General features: G+C 38.0%; 1 protein-coding gene across 1 annotated transcript; it reads right to left on the reverse strand.

Moving 5' to 3' along the window:
- Window positions 1-452: 452 nt before the first annotated feature.
- LOC139742659 (synaptic vesicle 2-related protein-like) lies at window positions 453-24622 on the reverse strand. Its single transcript, XM_071653187.1, has 16 exons — window positions 24388-24622; window positions 23281-23290; window positions 23220-23235; window positions 21251-21340; window positions 16905-17075; window positions 16052-16176; window positions 14870-14933; window positions 13305-13430; window positions 12091-12222; window positions 11528-11604; window positions 6623-6699; window positions 6213-6311; window positions 5344-5455; window positions 3756-3837; window positions 1708-1797; window positions 453-867 (listed from the first exon to the last, which is right to left on the reverse strand). The coding sequence occupies exons 1-16, from the start codon at window positions 24620-24622 to the stop codon at window positions 751-753; spliced, it is 1623 nt and encodes a 540-aa protein (XP_071509288.1). The 3' UTR covers window positions 453-750.

Here is a 24622-nt window from a genome sequence, read left to right on the forward strand (position 1 = left end):
AAGAGATTCTAACAAGAAATCGATAAATACCTCATCTTCTCTTGCTTTAATGTTAAAACAAAGTTCTGAGAAGGGCTCAAAATTCACCCTCCACTATTTGGAATCCCCTCGCAATGTATCAGAAAGCTACACCAAGAAACTTGTCTGGCTGACATGAATTGCTGGGATAATGAGTTGTTTTGTTGCATTTTGAGATAAAAGATGTGGAATAATAAAAGTTGGTGTACCCGACTTTCATTCCTGAAGCACCCTCCCTGTTCAGTAGAAGGTATGTAGAATGTCACTTGGACATAATGATCGGATCATGCCCTAGCACTAGTATGGCATTTCATGCAGCTAAGCATGATTGATACTGCAACAGCCAGATATAGTGTAATTGATAATAACTATAACTGAATGTGATACATCATGTAACAACTGCGATAGGGTAAGCTTTGAAATTGCAGTACCACCACTGTACAATGTTCTTCAACTTCTTTCTTGGCCAATATGTTGCCATCACCTAATAAAATTGTGTTATTTCAGCATTATTTCACACGATTTATAAGCATTTGTGTACATCTTAGGGCAAAAATCTACAGTTCTGTAGGCATTATAGAGAATGATGTTTTCACTTTAAAAAGGAAAGAAAGATGGCAGTAGTTTAGGCACATAAACAATGATTGCAAAAACACTTCAGCCCAAGCATCATGCATTCAGAGAAGCAAATTAGGAATGATTTGAATATCTCCCTTTCCCACATCATCCTCACTAGTGTAGAATTCTACCCTTAGTCTCCACTGGGAGAATGACGGATACTATGCTGGCAAGAAGACAGAAGACTCCATACGTACAGATGGTGATCATCACGGAGTGCTTAATCATCACCTGCGGAGGAAAGGACATAGGGTTCATAAAGCATCTGTTTCCATGGAGATTTCCTCACACTCGATGCCAAGGGCATCATTTGTAGAATTACTCAAAGCAAAATTCACGGGAAAACTTTGGATCCAGTGACAATCTAAATCTAATTGTCACAGTAACAAGTATACACCTACAAACTATGAATACACTTATGTATTAAAGGGATAGTACAGTTTTGGTGGAGATGAGAATTGGGTTTTTAACTTTTTGCGAGATACCAAGAAAACACTTATGATATAGTACAGAACATACCGTTTTAAGAGGAATTCAAAGTTTATTTGATGAAAATCGGATTTGGAATGACTGAAACATCAAAAAACAAAGTAAAACAAAGTGATCGTAATAAAATGTGGGTCCCACACTTTATAAGAATCGCTCTTTTTTGATATCTCAGCCATTTCAAAACCAATTTTCATCAAATAAACGTTGAATTCCTCATAGAATTACATGCTCTTTCACATTTTATAAGAGGTTTCTCATTATCTCACCAAAGAATGTTAGAAACCTGAAATTAGGTCTCAACCATAACTGTGCAATCCCTTTAACTATTATTATTAATTATTATCATAATAATATAATGTAATACAATATAATATTATTATCATTATAAATATCATTCTTTTTCTTTCCCCCTCCCACCCCCTTTTTTTTAGGTGGGGGGAGGTGAGGGGGGTGAGGGCTGCATAAGAGAACTGTGAACCAAAATTTGTTACAAGCTAATCAGTTTGACAATGAGAAGTGAAACCCATTCTTCAAACTCGGTGCACTCTCACCAACTCCCATCCAGCCTCCCTCCTGACTCACCTGAGCAATGAATGGTGTTAGAATGGCCCCCATTCGAGAAGCCGCCACACACAAACCCATTCCTATAGATCTCACGTGTGTAGGAAAGACCTAGACAAAGAAACAACAACAACAACAACAAAAAGCTGACATTTGCAAATGAACTCATCACAACATGGAAGATAATGTTTACTTTTTTTCCATCATCATCACAGCTGCAGCTAAACAATACATACACACAGACAGGACCTGTTGGAACAAATTTTTTTCCTCTTTGAACAGAAAAGTGTGAATTTCTGATTTTCACAACACAAAGTCAGTGCTATTTTGCTGAAAAACTATCAGGACATCATTCATCAACCTTTTATGTTTAATATTTTGTAGGAAACATAACATTCATAAATCCAGAGTATCATTCTTTGCCGCGCCCAGCTTTGATTTTCCAATATTTGACATAATCCACACGAAATGTTCTGACAAAAAAAAAAAAAAATTGACAGGGATACATCAATTTACAAAAAGTAAATGGTCATGAGTACTGTAAAACTAGGAATATTCACGTGCACTTCAATTTTGCGAATTTTGCGAGAGCCAAGTTTGGCAAAATTAAAATGTACACTAAAGATCTTGTCTACACTATATGCACTGAATGTTAGAGGCAACTTGCGAAAATTTCAAGCTGCGAATAAGCCGTCGGCTCCCATTCGCAAAAATTTCATGCTGCGAAAATATTGTGTTTTACAGTACCATTGTCAAGACTTCACATGAGGTTTACCATGAGAAGCTCCATTCATGAGGTTTTGCCTTGTCAAATAGACTCAGCAGGGTGCTACAAAACTTTATTTTTACACATGCCCGATCGGGCAAGCAGATTTTCAAATTTGCTGCAAAACACTTGCCCAAACATTAATTTTACTTGCCCGAAAGAAAGTCCAAAATGTTAGAAAATAATATAGAAAATCATGTGTAAGTCAAGGGCTTAATAAAACAGAATCATTTGAATAAATGGCACACATTGATTTGCATGCTTAAACACAGTGTAGTAAAAAAACTCTGTCTGATCAAGTGTTGCTGTTGCATTGCACTGGGGCTTCTACACGCAAGTGTTGGAAAGTTGCTGAAATGAAACATAAAGTGTGTTGCATCACCCATTATCTTTGGGCTTCTGTATGGTTGACTCTGTGGGTTTGTTGACGGAATAAGTGAAAAAAGGTGGCTCTTTGCTTGCCCTATTCGGGCAAGCATTTGTTTTCATTGTTCAAAAACACTTGATGAACTTAATTTTCACTTGCCCCGGGTAATCGGGCAAGTGCTTATGTAGCACCCTCTAGAGCTCCCCATCTTTCACCAAATGTAAAATCTTGTAACAATGTAAGAATAAAGACCATTCATAATTTGGATATTCATAAGAGGAATGGTCCTGACCCACTCTTCTCAACCTTTTTCAACCCGAGACCCACTTTAACTCCTTCAAACATTTTTTTGAGGCTCAGAGTTAGATCAGAGATGAATATTTTTATCTTATGTTCGGTTGACATTGCTGCTTACTGGTTGAGAAGCGGGTTCTAGACCAAGGCGTGTTTACAATGATCATTTCTTAGGCCAAGGTGAAAGGGGAAACTGTAAGATGAATGGAGAGCCCATTGTGCCCTATCCTAACTGTTCAACGGCATTTGACTGCATCGACAGCAAACAGTACAATGGTATTTTTTACCAAATATAACATGATGAGTAGTCAATCAACTCAGCAGCAGGAAACATTCTAAGTGTGGTATAATGCTCACTCATGTGTGCACTTTTGACAATTATGAGCATAATGCATTCCCACATTAACACATACCCACACGTTTACACACAAATAACGAACAAGACATATTTACACATACACACATACAGATATACACATACAATGTAAGAGTATATTTACACATACACACATAAACATATCCACACATAGATATACTCATAGAAACATAAACTCACACATACAGACATTAGTTGTACAGTATATGCAGTATTAGCTTTAAATGTGGTTTATAGATAGTGGAAAGACTGTTGCCACATCTCACCTCTGGAGTATACACATAAAGGGCCTGAAAAGCTCCCGAAATAGTAGCTCTCGCAACAAAGATTATCGCCAGCTGTACGTTGCTGCATTGGGACAAAGCATAGAACATAAATGGCATGAAAAGGTTAATAGAAAGAAAGGGTAAATATCTTACGTATTCAACACACAAAATATATACACATGCACACACATTAAGAACACATTTTGTCAGTTATGGGAAGCTCTTTAAAGATTTTGAAGAATGGGTTGTGAAAATCCTGCAATCTTATCAGTGGAAAGCAGTGCACTAGTTCTCTTCATTCGATATCAAATAATCAATGGTATCACTTGTGAAAGACACTGTAAACATGCTATCACGCACTTGTAGCAAAAGAGTTCACACACTTTATTCGCAAGAGGTGGCTAACCAAGCATTACGGTGCATCCAGTAATTACCAACGCATGGTTCCAAGTATGGCAGGTCAAAAAAGAAATGCATCCAGTGAATTTGCTAGGAGTTATTTATTATCAGAAATGCGATAAAAACAAACAATTTAGGGTAAAATTTGGTCCACTGTTCTAATGCAGATGATCAACACATCTTTTCGTGAGTCAGTAGGAATAGAGTTCATGCAGCAACTATGGAATCTAGTCCAATCCCCTCGGCTGCACCATGTGGGTTACAAAACAATTCCATAGTTACCCTGTTCACACAATTCCTACTGACATACACAGACCTTAAAGGACAAGTTCACCTTCATATACATGTGGATGGAGTGAGGGCAACAATATTAGTAGAACACATCAGTGAAAGTTTGGGGAAAATGCGACAATCCATTCAAAAGTTATGAATTTTTAAAGTATCTGTGCAATCACTGCTGGAGGAGAAGACTACTACAGTGCATGATGTCACATGTGTACAACAATATAAGAAAAATAAAAAGAGAATTTCACAAAACTTGACTTTTTGAATAAAGTGCACATTTCTTCAACATGTTACTGACTTATGTTAGAGGTAATATCATTTCCCCTGACTTCTGAAAGAGAGAAGTCGAGTGTTCTTTTATTATGTGAGAAAAGTGAGAATATCTTGAATTTTCTTTATACTTTCTTCATATAGTTGTACTCATATGACATCACAAGCTATAGTAGTCTTCTCATCCAGCCGTGACTGAGCAGAAACTTCAAAAATTCATAACTTTTGAACGGATTGTCCGATTTTCCTCAAACTCTCATTGATGTGTTCTACTAATATTGCTGCATTCACTCAACCCATTTGTCTATGAAGGTGAACTTGTCCTTTAATGGTTAGTGTGACTTGCACATTTCTCTTACAATGTGCACAAACTACACTGTACTAATGGGTGAGTGTGTTGCATTCTTTTTTTCTGGTACTGATGACAGATTTCCTTAAAAATGAGCAACTGCTCGTTTCGTTGACATTTGAACTTTCTTAACTCCATGCATAATCCAAGCAATACCATTTGGAAACATTCTTCCATATCAAAACACAGAACTTGAGGGCCCAATATGTAGAAGGCAGTACAGCTGTACTTCAGTGTAGGCATATGGCTACCAGCAGTTTGACACAGGATAAATGAGAAACTCACGAAGTTGAGCAAATGAGAAGTAGAAAGACGAACAGCGTCGCTATGAGCATTTCCACTCCCATGGTCCACTTCCTACCCAGCACTTCAATAGCAACAAGTGTCAGGAAGATACCTGCATTAGAAAGACACAAAGTCCTGTTACAATGCCATCTGTTCAAGATGTGCATCTGAAGTATTAAAAAAATAAAAAAGGAAAAAAGAAAAAAAAAAGCTAGCTCTCATACAAGAAAAGTAGGTATAAGGTGCCGTTTTGTGAGCACTTCCACCATCTTCTAGATTTTGTCCAATGGCATTTGGTATTGGAGTAGCTTAACTCAAAGTTCAGCACAAACCACACATTATGCACAGGTATTCTGGATCATATATAAAAGTATGTTCTTTGAAAGTTAACCCATTGAAGAGTAGACTCGGGCAGGTGTCTATGGGAGATGCGTGTTGTAGCAAAATCAGTCCGTCCTCAAAGGGTTAAGATATCCCTCAATTATCCTAAGTGGATTTCCTCTTCTATAAGATAATAATGGTGTAAAGAGGTATCGAGGTGTAAAATTTACAAATGCATCATGACCAAGATATCATAATCTTTATATATGGCTATTGTGGTTCCTCATACACCATCATTATGAGGTACAGTTGAGCCCAATTCTAGTTCCTTTCTCATTTCATTTACTCCCTCCCTATGTTTATCTCTCATCATCACCATCATCACCATTACCATCACCATCATCATCACCACCATCACCACCATTGCCACCATCACCACCATCATCATCATATCATTATCATCATCATCATCATCATCATCATCATCATCATCATCATCATCATCATCTCAGGGGAAAGGAGGTCACTGAATGTATGAACATCTCTACCTGGAAATTCAGCAAAGGAACTTTCCAGAAGCTTCAAGTATCCATGAGAGTCCAGAGATTTGCATGCCGCTTGGCACTCCAATTCCGGTTCAGGTTCGGCTGCAATGACCAATCGTGGAAGAAATATGAGCACGTTTTGGATCCAGCTGATAGCATGCACAGAGACTGGTAATTACAACCACATCACTGGCTTATCCTCTTGAAAGATGTGAAAGGTCACATCCCTGTCCTAACCCACCAAATTCCAAATATGGTTTATATCTTAACTTCTTCTCTTTCTTGTCACTGGCTCAAATCTAATAATTGCTCATTTAACATCATGCCAAAAGTAGACCAATGTGTATTGTCCACAAATGCACAAGTATATTTGATCTAGAGTGAAAATGTAAAAGCAAACCAAAACTACTTACCAGCACAAGAATTTCCAGATGAGAAAATCTCTGTTGACATTAGAACTATTCCATAGTACAGGAATGCATTACAAAACCTGAAATGTGAAAAATGAAATTGTTGTAAGCCGGGTTAATGATGACGCTGACAGTCTCCATTTGACGTTGCATAGATTTATTTGAACAAATCGAACAGTCTCAGTCTGCCGATACATGTATAAACTCCGCATTATCCTCGTACAGCTACATGTCGAATACAGATACAGGCCTATTAACTATTCAACATAGCAGAGCTCGTAGAGAATATATTTGTATGTCCATTCTCTTTCAAGTGAAAGTGAAGAATCCAGAATCAATCAAATCTGCGTCATTATATTCACATGAAAAATAAAAGTTGCATTGTGCCCATGCCAACCACACGCACACTGCGCCATTATGGCATGGACACAACGCGCCTCAACGCATTGACGCAACAATAACAGACTGCATATTTCCATTTACCACAAACTTCCCCGCGATTATATAACACAACCATGGGTTATATAATCCCAATTACATCATATCATTTTCATAACATTATACATAATAATACATAACAAAAAATTCCTCGCTCTTCATGTCAAATCATTACACTTTACAGCAATTTCATATAAGAGCGGATTAATAGCACATAATGCTATACAAAAATATACTTCAGGAAAGCGTGTGTTCCCCGCTTTTCCAGTCAAATATACAAACGTCGAAATACTACAAAATTGAACTTTACACATAAAATCTGCCAAGAGCTGAAACTCTTGAATCTTCCAAATTTACAGTAAATCATACAAACTCATATTTGATACATGGCATAAATGTTCCGCGACAAGAGAATAACACATCAATATGTTACAATTTTCTTCAGTTCCGTTTCGATGTAGAACTCAGCCGTCCCACATTGTCAGTTATGTACAGAATATCCGGGAAGACAAAGCATAAAAACCCGTCAAACATGCCGTAACAGAACATGTTCTATACATTGTATATAAAACCATACAACAATGTGTATACTTCAAATTTATCGAGACGCATAGACAAGTCTCTTAATACACATGCCAAATGCATACAACAACACAACTTCCCCGCGATTATATCATACGACCCGTATGATAATAATCGATTTTCTAAAAGTAACGTATTTCTCAATGAATCAATATAACACATATCACGAAATTCACAGTTGAAACAAAGTGAAGTCACAGAATGTTAGAATTCACAACTAACAAAAATAAGCTTCTCCGCTTTGATATACGGTAACTTCCCCGCTTTATGTGTCATATCGTCACAGTCAGCGATTTGCTCATTTACAAAACTTCACACAAATTAAGGGATCATTCAAAGCATGAATTCTCGACCAACTATTCTCATTATCATAAGTTTCTGACTCACTGAACAACCACTCATATTGTCAGAATGCCGTATGTTGTTCAACTTCCAACAAAACAATGAAAACAATGGCTATAGTTCCTTCATTTTTTTACGTAGTAGCGATTTCAAATACTTTCTTATCACTATTCCAATATCTCATTAAAAACTTCTTATCAATCACATATCAATTAAAACAACCATATCTTGATAATCATTAACTTTTCTCGCATTGATATTGCATCTTTAAATGCGTATAGTTCCTAAATCCATTGCTACTTGAGATGTACACAAGTTTCAGCTGCAGTCATGAACGTATACACTGTAAGCGAATCAACTTACAACAAATTCCATGAAAGTACAGCGGATTTCTAACCTGCAGCGACCAACCCCAAATCCGGTCTCCAATTTGACTCCCAGGGCCCCCATACTGTTCCCTGAACATGACATCCATGCTTCCACATGTTACAGTTGGGTATGCATGCCTCCCTTGTTGTTACACTATTGACAACAATGTCACCATGAGAAATATTCTCCCCTTTTGGAATTGACCGCTCCTTTGGCGCTAAGTGAGTGCTCAGTGGTTGCACTTTTGCATGCTTTTGAACATCCTGACCTTCATGTGATAATTCGGGACCCCTCTCGGTACCCTCTCCCACAGGTTTTGCAATTAGAAGCACCCCAGCATCTAAATCCTTTGCATCAACGTGTTCATCACATGACTCATGTCCATGTCCCCTAGCATCAATTTCTGCACCACCCTCATCTACATCAACGCAACCCAGAATCTGCGATCCCCCATCCAAAAGAGTAGATATCGCATCCTCCTTCTCCTGTCCAGCTGTATCTGAGGAAAGATCTAGCTGCTGAGCAACCAGGTCAGTGAACACTCCTTGTGTTCCAGCATCAGCACTCCCAGTTTTCAACCCATCCCCCTCTAGCATACAGTCTTCACGGAGAACTAACAGTGCTTCTCTCCTAAGCACTTCAAATCGGCCTCCCCTATTTTTCATGTGCAAACGCCTTAACAAAATTCGTTCTCTCTCATCCCGTGTTCCACTGACAAACTGATTTGACAGAGCTTCATCCCTGAGCTGCCTCAGAGCCGCAGCTTCCTTCTCATCGTCTGCAGCATCTACCAATTTGGCATAAAGACGCATGAGAGCCCTACTGAAGTCTGCCAAGTCTTCATTATCACGTTGAACACGTTTATAGAACAAACACCGCAAATAGTGAGAATTCTCTCGACTAAAACACAGACGGAGAGCTTTTACAATCTCTGTGAAACTCCTCCGCTTCGCGTCAGACAGACAATAAAGAATCTCCTCTCTTGCTGGCCCCGTAAGGTTGCTCACCAAAACCCAAGCCTTCTCCTCATCATTGAAATGGAAAGGTTCAATAATAAAATTGAATCCTTCCATCCAGTTAGAAAAAGGTGTTTCAGTGCCATCTTCATAATACCCACTAAACTTTTCAATCTGAGCATGGCCTAGAGCGAGATTTACACACAACCTTATTGCCTGTCGATATGATGACGAAGAGCAATTATCACTTTGCACATCCTTATAAACAAACTGTTCACACATGACTAACAACGCAGTTAAACTGACCAATTAAGACACGCCAAACATGGCATCATAGGTCAAAATCTGCCTGAAGTCCATTCGGTTTAAACGAAAGTTATCAAATACCGTCTTATTCAGTGCGTGAGATGCCATCGGCTCCAACTGTCACATCCTGATCGATGTCCTGCTGCTCCTGTGGTACACTCGCGCTGATAGACATCTACGGCAAACTCTCGATGCACCATTTGCTCCAGTCTTCAATCTGCTACCGACGAGCCTGATCATCTTGAAGTTGCCTCACAGAGTAGCGTTGCTCTACCAGGGCTGATCAACGTACACCATCAAGATCACTCCTGCATACTCCTGTCCGCTACCAAAGTGTCGTCAAAACAGCAGGTCTCCTCAGAGCGAAACGTGGATCGTTCTTCCGTCATACTCGAGGCTGTTATTCGGTGATCACGGTTCCTCAACTCGATGAACCGTCAGAACGTCTCAATCCGCCAGGCTGTCATCATCCCACTCCTGACACCATTTGTTGTAAGCCGGGTTAATGATGACGCTGACAGTCTCCATTTGACGTTGCATAGATTTATTTGAACAAATCGAACAGTCTCAGTCTGCCGATACATGTATAAACTCCGCATTATCCTCGTACAGCTACATGTCGAATACAGATACAGGCCTATTAACTATTCAACATAGCAGAGCTCGTAGAGAATATATTTGTATGTCCATTCTCTTTCAAGTGAAAGTGAAGAATCCAGAATCAATCAAATCTGCGTCATTATATTCACATGAAAAATAAAAGTTGCATTGTGCCCATGCCAACCACACGCACACTGCGCCATTATGGCATGGACACAACGCGCCTCAACGCATTGACGCAACAATAACAGACTGCATATTTCCATTTACCACAAAATAGACAGTTGCAAAAGGCGAGACCTGGTTGGTAATTCTTTCATGTTATCATCTGAAGACAGCGAAAAAAGTCACATGTGGGACTACAAAGGTTGAGCAAAATCATGTGACTTATGTTGGTCTACTTCCTTGCTTGCAAGAAATGTGAGATAGCTTTGAACAACACTCAACACCATACAAACAATTCAGTGAAATAAAGAGCACTAACAAAGGTTTCATGAATTATCAACAGCTGCCTAAACAGAAGAAGAAGGAATAATACCAGTGGTCCATCATGCTTAGCAAAACAAATGTTAGAGAATATTAAGTAGAGGGGTGAAGGTTGAGGTTTGAATTTTCTTCCAATTTGTCTCCCTCAAACAAATGAAATTTGTAAGATCGTAACTGTAAATCTGTAAATTAACAAACATGTCGGAAAATAGGAACAAGGGACAGCCTGGTGGTAGTCTCTGCCCGGAAAGCAGTAGATGACAGGTTTGAGTCCTGTAGTTCCTTTTTTCCAAACCTCAAAACAAATGTTTATTTAAAATTTGAAAAAAAAAAAGGTGTTCAAACCAAATAAGGATTCAACAAGTTGCACTAACTGGACTGTTTTGGGAGCACACAAACGCTGACTACAAGTGCCATTTTTCATGATTGAACAACAAATAGAAGCAGTGCATTACATCCACTACAAAACAATTTACTTAAGCTGATAGATTATCACTACTACAGTGTATGCATGTGTTCAAAAGCACATCAAACCCCTATGCAAGCTCAAGAAAACAGACAAAAATAACGAGCGGAAGTTTGGTTGGTACCTTTTTCACCGGTTATCCCCTTTTTCACTGGTTAACTAGACACATTTCTACCTCTTAGTAATCACCATGGTAACAGCCAAATCATAACCAATCAGCTACAAACATCTGTATATTGTTGTTGTTACAGTAGCTGCAATCAGCAATACTTTCCAATGACATGAGTTTCTTTGTGAAGCAGGACCCATAATCATGTTCACAATATACATACCACAGAATAATCACAGTTGCCTTATACATACCATAGAATTAAAAGAAGTATTGAAGTGATGGCAAGCTCCTTTGTCCTGAATAATTCGCGTACGGCGCCCTTGGGTTTCTGAAAGAAAAGACAGCATCAAAAGCACTTCAGAGTCATCTTGATCCATACAGTGTGAATATCATGTATAGATAGGAAAGTGGAACACATCACTTTACATTGTGAGAGACCAATTTACCAAACCTAAAAATGTCCATGACCATCATAAAATACAGCTTGTATGATTCTCAATTCTAATGTGTTACTTGTAAATCTGTCATTGGGCAAGCACATTTGTGTCAAATAAATTTTATTCAAAATATAGGTTTGTAGTCAAATACAGAGTAGACAGTATACAAGAAAAATATCAGGATGCACAATGCTAAATTTTCAGCCTTTGATACTCACTGGAGTGATTCATGTCTTCCCCTCCCTCCCCCACATCCCCCCTTCAAATAATGACACAAGAGCAAAAAGAATATCCTTTGTTTTGTTTGTTTTTCCTCTTTTCTTTTCCTTTTTGGTAAAATTAAAAACTCAGAATTTGATTGATGCCTGCTGACATACCAGCTCCACTTTCCTCCTCAGCCGACCAGGAGGGAGGGGTCTGGAGTTCATCCTTGAGATCCTCTTCAAGGTTTCCATGGCGCCCGACATGTCACCTGATACTTGCTGGTATAGGGTGCTCTCTGGTAGAAACTGTGTGACAGAACAAGGTCATGACTATCACATCCCACTGCTTTAAGAGTACTCAATTCACAGGTTTAAACAAAGAAATAACCTCTTAAAAAAAAAAAAAAAACATGTTCATCCCATAAAGCTTAGTGCCATCAGTCAACTTCTTTTCATTGCAGACACGGCACATATGGCACCTTTCAGAGAAAGTTTAGAGTGCTCACATTGTGTTTTTACAAAGAGCACTATATTTGTGCAGTGGAAAGGAACAGCAAGTTTGCATACTATCTACAGTTGAATAGCATACAGAATTCAGAAGATCTGCATATACAGGTGATTCCTGTTATAATAAAGTCCTCAGGACCAGCAGTTTACTTGTCTTATATCAAACTTTTGTTGTAGCAGAACGATAAAGAATAAAAAGATATATAGATAATAATTTTTGGGACCTGAATTTTTATTATGTTGCAGCAAGAGTTCCGTTATAACAGGGGTGCACTGTACATGTATATGCTGTATGCACGATACGAATAAACAAATACTTTTTCTACAAGCCAGAAAGCAAACATATTTCTCCATGCCTCTTAAGGAGCTTAAAAGTGAAATGATAAGCTGTGTAAGACTTGGTTGTTGTTGTTGTCACGACAGCATCTCTGCAGACACTTAGCTGTATCACTATTAAAATGTATCATCAAGTTACAGTTGTTCCTCATAGGCATTCAATACTCTGATAAATATATGATAGTGTTGTTGTTCTTTTTGCACCAGATACTGTAAAACATGATATATTCGCGGCATGAATTTTTCGCGAATTGGAGCCGACGGCTTTTTTTGCGGCATGAAATTTTCGCGAAATGCCACTGGCATTCAATGCATTAAGTGTAGACAAAAATGTTTGTGTGCATTTTAATTTCGCAAATCTTGGTGCTCGCGAAATTCACGAAATTAAAATGCACACGAACATTCCTAGTTTTACCGTATTTGAAGCAGACCCTAACTGGCAGCACTTTTTTTTTTCTCATGTAATACCAGCTGAAAATACTCTGATCTGAGGTTGAGCACTCAGAATACATGATTAACCAGCTCATAAAAGTTTGTTGACCTACCTTCATCATAAAGAGGAAAATAAGGAGGGGAGCTGACGAGAAGGCTAGGAGATAGCGCCATCCAAGCGTTGGCATGATAACCAGTGCTAAGAAAACCTCTAGACAAGCTCCAAGAACCCAGAAAACCTACATCATCAATAAAACAATACATAAAACATTAAAAAGATGATACAAACATATTAGATGAAATAATGGAATTCCTTCATATTAAAAGCAGGCAACATAAATCCCAAAGTTCTTGCATTGAATACTAAATGTACAATTCCTTTTGAGCAAACATTCAGCCACAGCTGGTATTGATGGACTACAGGTAGTAATATATAATGTAACATTTTGTTACAACTAGATTTTTTGAATGACATATTGCAAGAGAACAGCATGAGTGAACATCTACAAATGTACAGCCAAATTATGAGATGTAACAAGCCAATTTGATGCCTTGAACTGCATAAAATGATGTCTACTGTTTTAAACCCTTCTGTAGTTTTGTCTAGTTTTCTATGAGCCTTCACTTCATCTACAAGTAAAATTACATGACAGTTTGTTCCACAGACTGCTGTCCACACCAAAGTGGTTGCACAGATCACTGTCTTGATCTTGATCTTGATCTTGATATCCTTGATGTACAAACGCCTGGTGTGGCTATCCCGTACATGTAGGTAGCAATATATGCTTGAGTCGGAGGCATATCTTATTCAAACTTAATATTTTCAAGAAGGTGTTTAAATTTTTGGATTGTAGAAGTTTCTCTGACATTATCTGGGAGGTTGTTCCACTGGGGGATTGTCCTTGGGTATAGAGACTGCCGGTAGCAGCTCTTATTTGCTCTTATATGGTCGTACACAAATTTCTTGGAGGAGTGCCGTGTGGTTGGTTTTCTCTTGGTCGAATTGGAGCTTTGTAAATGTTTAATATTGCTGGGGATTAATCCTTGGGTCTCTTTATAGATGATGAGAAGGTGAGATTTGATTATACGTCTCTCGAGGCTTTCCCATTCCAGACGCTTCATCATATTTGTTACACTAGCTGATCTATCATAATTGTTGCATGCAAAATCTTGCAGCTCTTTTTTGGATCTTTTCGATTGCTTGTTTGTTGTTTTGTTGACTTGGGTCCCAAACTGCGTGACAGTATTCCAAGAGTTACTGTCGGACCAGTAACTTATTCAGGAATGGACCAGTAAAGAATGGAAAAACTGGATACCTACTGGTCCGACAAACGGGCCGGACCAGTAGAAAAAATGGGTTAGTGAGCAGCCCTGCTAATAATGTACAATCTTTTTATTTCGGGGGATGGTGTTTTTATTTATTTATTTATTTATTCATTCAGTATTCTTTACCCAGAGTAGCTCCATCAATGGTTTATACACTATTATTCTAGGGGGCCCTGCCACAGAATAGCTTAGACCTGACTTTTATGTGTAACACATTGTTCTCTTTATATCAAAATATGAAATTAAAACAGAAAATAGAGAAGTAACTAAAGTAGAGATGAAAATGTAAAAGAATCTAATATTCTGCTGAGTAGTTTCCACGACACAATGCAGCACAGGATTTTATACATACTTCCAGGAAAACGAGACACAGACCCCGTCTTTTGGCCGGTAGAAACTCCGCATAGATGACTGCCCTGAATGAATGAAGAAATGACCACACACAAACACACATCACCAGTCATGCGTGAGCACACATTTTCTACTTTATGGTACACATATTCTAGTACAGACACTCAGAAGATGATATGTACAAGGTAAAGCCTTTTGCATACATCAGTGTAGACATGTGACCAATATACTATATCTATGGATATTTTTCCCATATGGACTGAGTAACGAACTATTCTATTTATTTGTACACACTCATTGTACATCCATTTTAAGAATCCAGTTCGGATGCACTAGTTGTTGCTATGTCAGTCAAGTCTCTGACACGCTCTCTGGTTATCAGGAACAATCCTAGATATACAGGTATGCATAAAATTTGAACACGTCATAAATGTGTAATCATAAAGTACAATTATCAAGTTTGATTATGAACTACATGTAGTAAATTAATGGATGGTCAGGTTAAAGAAGGATACAATGCACCTCTGCATAAATTTACTCTTTTTTCTAGATTTTGGAAAAGCCCTTTCAACTAAGTTTACAAGAAAAACCACCTCACAGCTTCCACAGACCTGGGCCCTGTTTCATAAATCTGCTCGTAAAGTTACGAACAACTTACGAGCAACTGGTGATCAGTTTTGATGTGCTACTTAACTTATCAGAATTTCTATAATTCAGCACAAGAACTGATCACCAGTTGCTTGTAAGTCGTTCGTAACTTTACGAACAGCTTTATGAAACACCCCCCAGCTAGTGTATTTCCAAAGGTTGCCTACAAGATGAAGCTAATGCTGAGGCTTCGTGAGGTAGCCGATGTGGCACTGTCTGACAAAATGTTACTAGAATTTAGTTTATTTTGGCACTCTACTCTTGCCACCCTTCCCCCTCCCCCCCCCCAAAAAAAAAATAAACCTTTTAAAAAAATTAAACTGTTTTTAGATGCTATCAGGAATATATGCATACTCTGAAAACTAACTGTTGATATGTTAAAATCAGTGAGTGTAAATCCTTCACAGAAAAAAAAAAGAATCTCCCAGAAGCACATACACACAAATGTTTACTGCTGGTATCCAGCATTTTGTGTATCTATTCTTTAATACCAGTACAAGTTTTGAAATGACAGGACAGTTCCTGTTCAACTCACGACTGAGATGATCCTCCGAGAGAGACGCCAACGAGACCCCGAAGGATGAGAACCCAGGCAAAGGTTGGGGAGAAGGCGCTCAGGAAGCCATAGAGAAAGATGTAGAAGGATGACAACCCCAACGTCTGCAAGAATACACAAGAGTTTGTAAGAATGGGTGGCTCTACCATTTACAAGCACTAATTGAGAAATCAGGTATCAGTTTTTTCCCCGCTTTCTCTCTCCTTCTTGATCTCTTACACCCTATTTCTCGCTCTCCCTCTCTTACTTAAACACACATATGCACTCTCTCTCTCTCTGTCTCACACTTCCAGTGATTGTAACGATTCAGATTCAGATTCCGATTTCATTTTATTGTCCAATATAGGAAATTCTTTCTTTTGGCATTTATACAAAGAGGGATATCTACAAGCATACATACATGTATACATACATATACATGCATACATACATGTACATACATGCATATATACATAAAATACAATTTTCAATATCGGGTATACTCACAATAGAGTTAATGATCATTCTCTTGATTTTTTAACAATCATATTGCATGAATTACACTTCTCTTCATATATTCATTAATTTTATTGAAATGGGTTGATCCACCACTTACAAGAACTTAATGTAATAGAGAAATCTGCTCTCATTTCTTTTCTGTTTTATTCTAAATACAACAACCCCCCCCCCCCCTATTTACACTAATACTTTACCTCTATTTTACAGACTTCAAATACAGGCTGGATCATGAAAAGTATGCAAAATACAGCATTTGATATGACCGTCAATTGCAGATACCAATTTGATGATGCCTTTCTTCAGCAACATACTTGAAGTCCACTGTACTACTTACCCATCTCCGTCCATACTTGTCCCCGATCAGGCCCCAGACGGGAGCCCCGAGGAAGTAGCCACTGAAGACGAAGGTGGTGATGAGGGCTTGCTCCCAGGGGCCCAGATGCCACTCACACATCAGCTTGTCCGACAGTACACTGACCAGCATGATCTCAAAGGCATCCGCCATCTACCAGGAAGAACCAGAGTTTGATACTTCAAAATCACCTGATACGAAATTGACTCACGATTTGTTTTTGGGCAAGTCCAAGATAACGCGCACGTTACGTATGGGACATTCAGAGACTTTTATGACCTGAAAAATAGTGTTAATGGCCTTTGATCATATTGAACTTCATCATGGTGATTAATATCTAGAAGAAGTATAATCAGGTAAAAACTTGAGAAAAATGACCTTCTCAATTATATTTTAGAAGCGAAAATATGTGCCGTTACGTATGGGACCAGAAAACTTTTGTTTTTTTGAACATTTTTTTCAACCTCAAAACTCTCTGAAAGTATATCATTCTACAACTTGTAACTCACTGTGATGGAAGTCACAACACTCAAGATTGTTAATAGGTAAGTTTCATGTCATTAGGCAAAAAGCTCTAATTACAGGTTCTAATTAAAGACAGACATGACGTGTTACGTATGGGACAGTTACGTATGGGACAGTTTGTCCCCCATTCATTTAGTGTGTGAAGAACCATGTTTATGGGTATTTTGCATAATTATTGAAGTAGAATCAGCTGAAACTACTCAAATAGTGATCCAGATTGTCAAGGAAACAATATTCCCCAAATATTCACCATCATAATCATATTCAATCATATTTTTCTATTTTTATGACCAACCTGGGTATGCATGCCCTTTGTCCCCCATTCTTTTAGTGTGTGGAGAAGCATGTTTATGGGTATTTTGCAAAATAATTTTGCAAAATACCCATGAACAAATTTTTGCATAATCATTGAGGTGGAATCAGTTGAAATTACTCAAATACTGATCCAGATTGACAAGGGAACAATATTCCCCAGATATTTACCATCATAATCACATTCAATCATATTCTATACTTTTTACGACCAACCTCAGTATCTATGCCCTATTTTTATCAGGATAGTTACTACTGAAAAATTGAATACCTGGTAGTTTAAAGTGTTTACTTCCATTGATGACAGGCAGTTTGTCATTTAGTTTCAATAAAAAACAACTTGACACAAGAAATATTAAGTTTAATAGATAAGCAATACCTGCTGCGTGGAACCCCAGTGATCGAGTAGATATATGTCTGTCTAGTAGTCAGGTCATTGATTCGTGTCACACTTCAGTATGTATACCCATGAATTTTGTTGTGGACAATTTGTGTATCACTTGCAATTAAAAAAAAAATCATTTTACTCTTTTTTTCTAATATATCACAACCATTTCAAATTGGGTCTCCATCACATAAACTTTGAATTCCTCTAGTCTTAGGATTTTATGCTCTTAAGTAATTCATATAATTGGTTTCCAATCACCTCTTTAAATGTTGAAAACTGAATCCCCATTTCTACAAAAAAAAAACTATACCATCCCTTTAATCCTGATTTTTCATTGTGTATTTTGCCATTTTCCCCTCCCCCTTTCTGAAAATTGTTCAGTCAAGTTCATGTATTGTTTCAAGTGTCTATAACTCAAAAAGTAGCTACAATGTTGGGATGCTTTCTTCAGGATGATTGACCATTTGTGTACTGAGAGACCTTCCCAGCTAGCTAAATGCATTCACATGCAATATGTATGAGGATGTCCCATACGTAACGCATTTGTCCCATACGTAACATTATTTCAATGCCTAATAAAAAATATTTGTTTTACTTTTTCTTCTTTTTTCTCTGATATTTAATTTCTCTAAACAATAAATTAGAACTTTCCAAAAGGGCATTAAAATAACCATAGCAATTTCAGAAAAAACCTAAAAAAACGACCTCATTTTGTTACGTATGGGACATCTCATAATAGGACACGAGCTAATTTGCATAATCATTTGCATAATCCCTAAATTTTCATACCAAGTTAAACTATGTGATGAACTTCTTATGTCCACATATTAATCAAATATTATTTGCTTTCCTTTGAATTAATATGAATTTTTATAAATGTCCCATACGTAACGCTGTGTTTCACATATATGCAAATGAAGCCCTTGAAATTTGTATAAATTTACATAATATCATTTTTTCCTCCACGGAAATCAAAACTTCAACTCATAAGCTTCAAAATGATACCAAACATGTCAATATTGACCAAAGATGAAATTTTGCCTTCTGAGGGGACCTTATCTTGGACTTGCCCTTTATTGGTATAGACAAGGTTCTAAAGACATCATGAAGCCATGCTGAGGGGCAAAAACTTTGTGGAAAGGGGAGGGGGCATACACATGGGCAAGCACGTATTAAGCGTTACATCACACATCCCATGATAGGCAGGCTGGTGTGAGGTATGCATACCAAGCACTAGAGCTATGCGCTTAATACATACGTGATTTGCTTTTGCCCCTCAGGCAATGCGTCATTTGATGTCACGGAACCTCGTCTATATACATGTAGACAATTAAGAAGCAATGAATACTTGTAAGCAAACTACAAGGAATGACAAGTTCCCCGAAAGACACGGCAATGAGGATAAAGTGCCTTGCCAAGGGGCACACCTACTGCTGCCAGGGGACTTCAACTACATCACAAGGACATCATGATTGGTAGTTCACGGTCTTGTACGCCAAGCTTAAACAGCTCAACATCCATTGAAACTTGAATTTCATAATTCTTGAGTACCCTATAGCAATGCTGGCAGATGCTTTCGCTGCACTTGTTTGTCGATCACATTTCACAAGATGAAATCACTGTGTGAGGTGAACATGGTAGCAGATGAAATCTTTATACAGTACCTTATTCCAAGAAGCCGCAATTGTCGTGGCAGAATTAACACAAAAATGTGGCGAATATGGAGATTAATATTCACTAAAATTTTATCATCTCACAAAATGTCTCATCAGGCTCTAACTAAATACTTGGATGGACCTAAGTGCATAGAACAGGCTTTGGTATCGATATCTAAATGAGAAAAAGAAAATCAGTGAGCACCTTTCCATACAAATAGAAAGGTAACCATTTCCACAGTACAGAAACAAACAAAGTCATAGTTACAGCTTAACTTAAAGTGATTACTGAAACATTTGATAATATCATGTGATAGCTATAGAACTGGTAGAAATTGGAAGAACTTTAGAACGAAAGGTAATATTTGAAACATGTGCCCATTATCATACACAGTCACATGAGTGGTGTAGAACAACAAGAGACCCGCGGGTCTAGCGCTCACCTGAGTATGGCAAGTTCACCTTTCACGCAGTCACTAATCTATATCATTCACAGCTCTACCAAAATTTGACCAGGCATTCTCAAGTAGAAGATGAAAGTGTACAATAAGGGCCCAAATTTTTAAAGATTCCTTAATTTGGGGGGATTGGGGCCCCCTGGGGCCCTCTGGGTGGGGCATGGTGCCCATTTTGATAAATTGAGATCCTGACCCCCTAGGGATGCTACCTGCCAAGTTTGACGAAAATCCATCACGAGGTTTTCAGAAAGAAGATGAAAATGTACAATGAGGCCCCCATTTGGACCTTCCCAACCACCCCCCCCCCCCCACCCCTGCCCCCAAGTGGGGCACCCCTGGATCTCCTATGAACAAACTCGAAACTAAAGTCATTAATGTACTCACTCATAGTATTATCTTAGCTCTATAACTTCTGATTCTAGAGAAGATTTTTAAAGATTCCTTCATTTTGGGGGTTTGGGCCCCCTGGGGGCCCCCTGGGTGGGGCATGGTGCCCATTTTAAGAAATTGAGATCCTAACCCCTTAGGAATGCTACCTGCCAAGTTTGGTGAAAATAGGTCGCACGACGGACGCCGGACGAAGGGCGATCGCAATAGCTCACTTGAGCCTTTGGCTCAGGTGAGCTAAAAAGAGAAGAAATTTAAATATTTGATGAAGGTTTTCTAACACCCCATGGTAAAGATGAACAAATGAATAATTCTAGTCATGCTGAAATAACAACCAAAATTTTATCACCTGCTTTTGACGCAGGAAATATTCAGTCCAAATTTTTGTGAGATGACAAATAAGTGTTACATCATCATATTTCCCAATATTTTAGAACTATACACTTACAATGTATTATGGCTAAAGTAAGCAATGTCATCCATAATATAGATACTTTCTAAAAAGTGACAAGCAAATAGAACAAACACCAATAACAACCCCCAAAAAACAAAATACATGAAACATGCTCTTTCAGCAGGTTGATAAGATTGACATTGACCTACCCAATTGAAACCAACAATGCCAGAAATCATGATCTGGAACCAACCAAAACCCATGGCATCCACCGCTTCCTCCACTGTGTACTCGCCATCTTAGTCGAAAGACAAAAAAAAATACGAGAAAGAGAGAGATAACATTATGCATATCATACGTGAGAAAGAGAAGGGGGAAGAAGATTGAAAAGGAGACAGGGGTAGCAGGACAGCTGGGGTATTAAAGGAACAGAGTACAAAATGTAAGTGATGTAATTCCTCCACGATAATAAGCAGCGTATTGACTTTTTAAAGTCTCTTGTAAAGAAAGAAATTTATCACCATTAATGAGAATGGTGGCAGATATGAATGAGTGAAAACTATGCAGTGTTCTTTTTAAATTTCATAATGATAATTTTGATATCATAAAATTTGTAAAGTGATAATACAATCTTTTTAAAAAGTATGCATGACCAAGCACTGAAAAATGAAAAAGGTATGCAAGAGAAAAATCAATTGCAAATTTTCAGAAAGAAATGACATTAATGCAGTAAATCATTGACTGGTCAGTTCAGTGAAAAATCTAGATATTATTGTACAGTGTATGGATGCAACAAAATTGCATAGCAATGTAATTGATTACAAAAACCAAATTAATACTGAGATCTTGATGCGTGGGGGGGGGGGGGGGCAATTTACAAGAAAATACACCATCATACAGTAGATTACAATGTGCCTATTGGAGCTCACTTTCAGCGGCTTTTTCTTGTGCTGTTTGTTTTGAGCTCAGTTTATTAAACATCAAATAAGGGCTTGGACTCAGTTGCTATTTAAGCAGTTTTGCTTAGAAACTGCAAATGCCGATGAATCCATGCGGTAAAAATTTTCACAAATATTGTGCTCTGGAAAAGTAGAGCCAAAACACACATACACACACACACACACACACACACACACACACACACACACATTTAAAAAAAAAGAAATGGCAAGTTTACCAAAATTTTGGGCTTGTAACAAAACAGGAATGAAATATACTTTCACATCAAGTGTACAAACTGTTGTTCATCAAAATAGGCCCAGCACACACACACTGACACACAAACATTGTACACACAAACTTAATCACACAAAGATTTCCACAATGACTTTACATATAAGGGATGAGAACAATACTGTACATGGGGAACTTCATCTCAGGGCGGTGATTATATGTGTATGGTATGGATAGAAAGAAAATCAATGTTATATCGATCCCCAAACAAGTAATATGGAAGGAGAGCAAAATAATAAGTTGTGGGGAAAAGTGAGTGATTAGAATAGTCACATCAAAATAATAAGTTGTGGGAAAAAGTGAGCAATTAGAATAGTCACTTGTAGGAATCAGGAATACATTGGAAATTCATAAAGCTACAAGGAGCAGATGAAAGTGATAATTAAAATAATGTTTCTTCTTAGAGCTTTCATAATCAAAGAAAATGCCACACGGGCCACAGGAAGAAAACACCCAATTACAGTGTATACTTTTCAATACTTAATTACTTTGCAATATTCTTCTTCTTCTTCTGTGCAATCTTATGAGAAATAATATTACTCATCTATGATAGAAGAGGCTGCAAAAAAATAATCTCATATTACACATTAATGTATACATGCCATTATAATCTATATTTTAAAGCAAAATAAAACTGTCTGATCTTGTAATGATTGCTAAAAACTGCATTTGGCCTAGGTGGCAGCTATCAAGCACAAAGCAGTGGGAAGGGTGCTCAGAAAGAAGTTGACCAAATGTGCCTTGAACTTTGACCTTGTACAGTTTCCTTTGGTTCTATGATTTCACACTCATATGCATCCTGTGTTTTCTGCTGTCATACTGTGCACAGAAATAAGTTGAGAGATCCTGCACTTCCCTTGATATCAAAAGTTCTGAAATGCCTGGACACTCTGAAGCAAGCGGAACATCATTATACTACTATATGATAATAATATGGAAATGTATACATAATGTAATAGCGCTTAGGACAAATATTATATCCAGAACATATTCCTAAACTTATTACCTGATGCCATCTTCACATGAAAAAGCAAGTGAAAAGAACTCACTATCAAATAGGGGACCTTGATACCTAGCACTACAGTTGTTGTGATGTCCAACACTGTTTTGTGGAAACTATTTTGTTCCAGTATACTGTATTCAATCAAGCTAACATGAGAAGGTGTAAAATGGTTTCGAAAACAAGGTTGTAGGATAATTACTGAAGAATGCTGATATACTTGCAACATGGGCACACTCAACAAAATTTGAAGTGAAATATCCATTTGCATGATATGCATCCCTACAAAAGCTCAGCACAGATGGCAGAAATGAGACTTAACCCGTTGAGGACGGACTGATTTTGCTATAACACGCATTTCCCATAGATACTCGTTCGAGTATACTCGGGACTCGTCTTCAACAGGTTAAACAGTGAATTCCCAAATCCCAAGTTGAGAATCTGCCATAAATGCTTCTGAAGTTGAGGTGACTGACTTCCCACAAATCAATCATGTGTACTGATCAAAAATACATTTTTTATTATGTAAAATTTTTACCTGAACAATGAAGTGTGAATGAAAAAAATATATACCGGTAACTATGGCTAGTAGGGCCTACTTTGTATTCACACACAAAAATTCCTCCTCTACACGGTGTGACCCCAATTCGTAGGTTCTGATTCGTAACCTGCAGCTATTTCTCCAACTACATTGCAGATTTGCGCCATTAATAAACTGTACGTTATGTTCACACTGAGCCCAATTACTAAACTGCCTGTGCTGCCTATAGGTAGTTCAAAGAATCAATTTGACTAGCATTTGAATATTTTATTACTTTGTAAAGAAAACTGGTTCATAGTGAGTGTGGGCAAGACCTACTGCACTGGTAGAAAAGTGATACGCATATTTTTCTTCATTTCATATGAATAGTGCATTAGTAATGACATTAGTAATGACCAAACATTTGCATTCTTGAATGACAGTGTTATCGTGCCATGCATGACTGTAGATATAAGATGATGTTTCAATGCAAGAAACAAGGAAACATGCTTCTTTACCACAGGCCTCTTTATTCTCTCCAAATCCCAGAGATGAACTTGCATCGACCTCAAGTAGGCGATCATGTTCCTCACCTTCAAAGTCGCTGCTTGCATAGCCAGACGCTCTGGGGTCTTCTTCCAAGCGCGAATATGATAGAGAGGAGTCATTGTTGGCCGTCGTGGGAAAGTTAGGCTGGCTGTTCTGGTCCCAGTGTTCTGCTGCTATAGGGTCTGGGACCATGTGGTTACGGGGCTCCACTTTATCATTAATATCAGCATGGTCCTGGCCCTGGTTATTGTGAGAGTCCAGCTCATACAAATTTGCCAT

This window comes from Diadema antillarum, unplaced genomic scaffold (assembly GCF_040938485.1).
Source record: "Diadema antillarum isolate AM-2024a unplaced genomic scaffold, OU_Dant_1.0 seq00001012_RagTag, whole genome shotgun sequence".
Classification (NCBI taxonomy): domain Eukaryota; kingdom Metazoa; phylum Echinodermata; class Echinoidea; order Diadematoida; family Diadematidae; genus Diadema; species Diadema antillarum.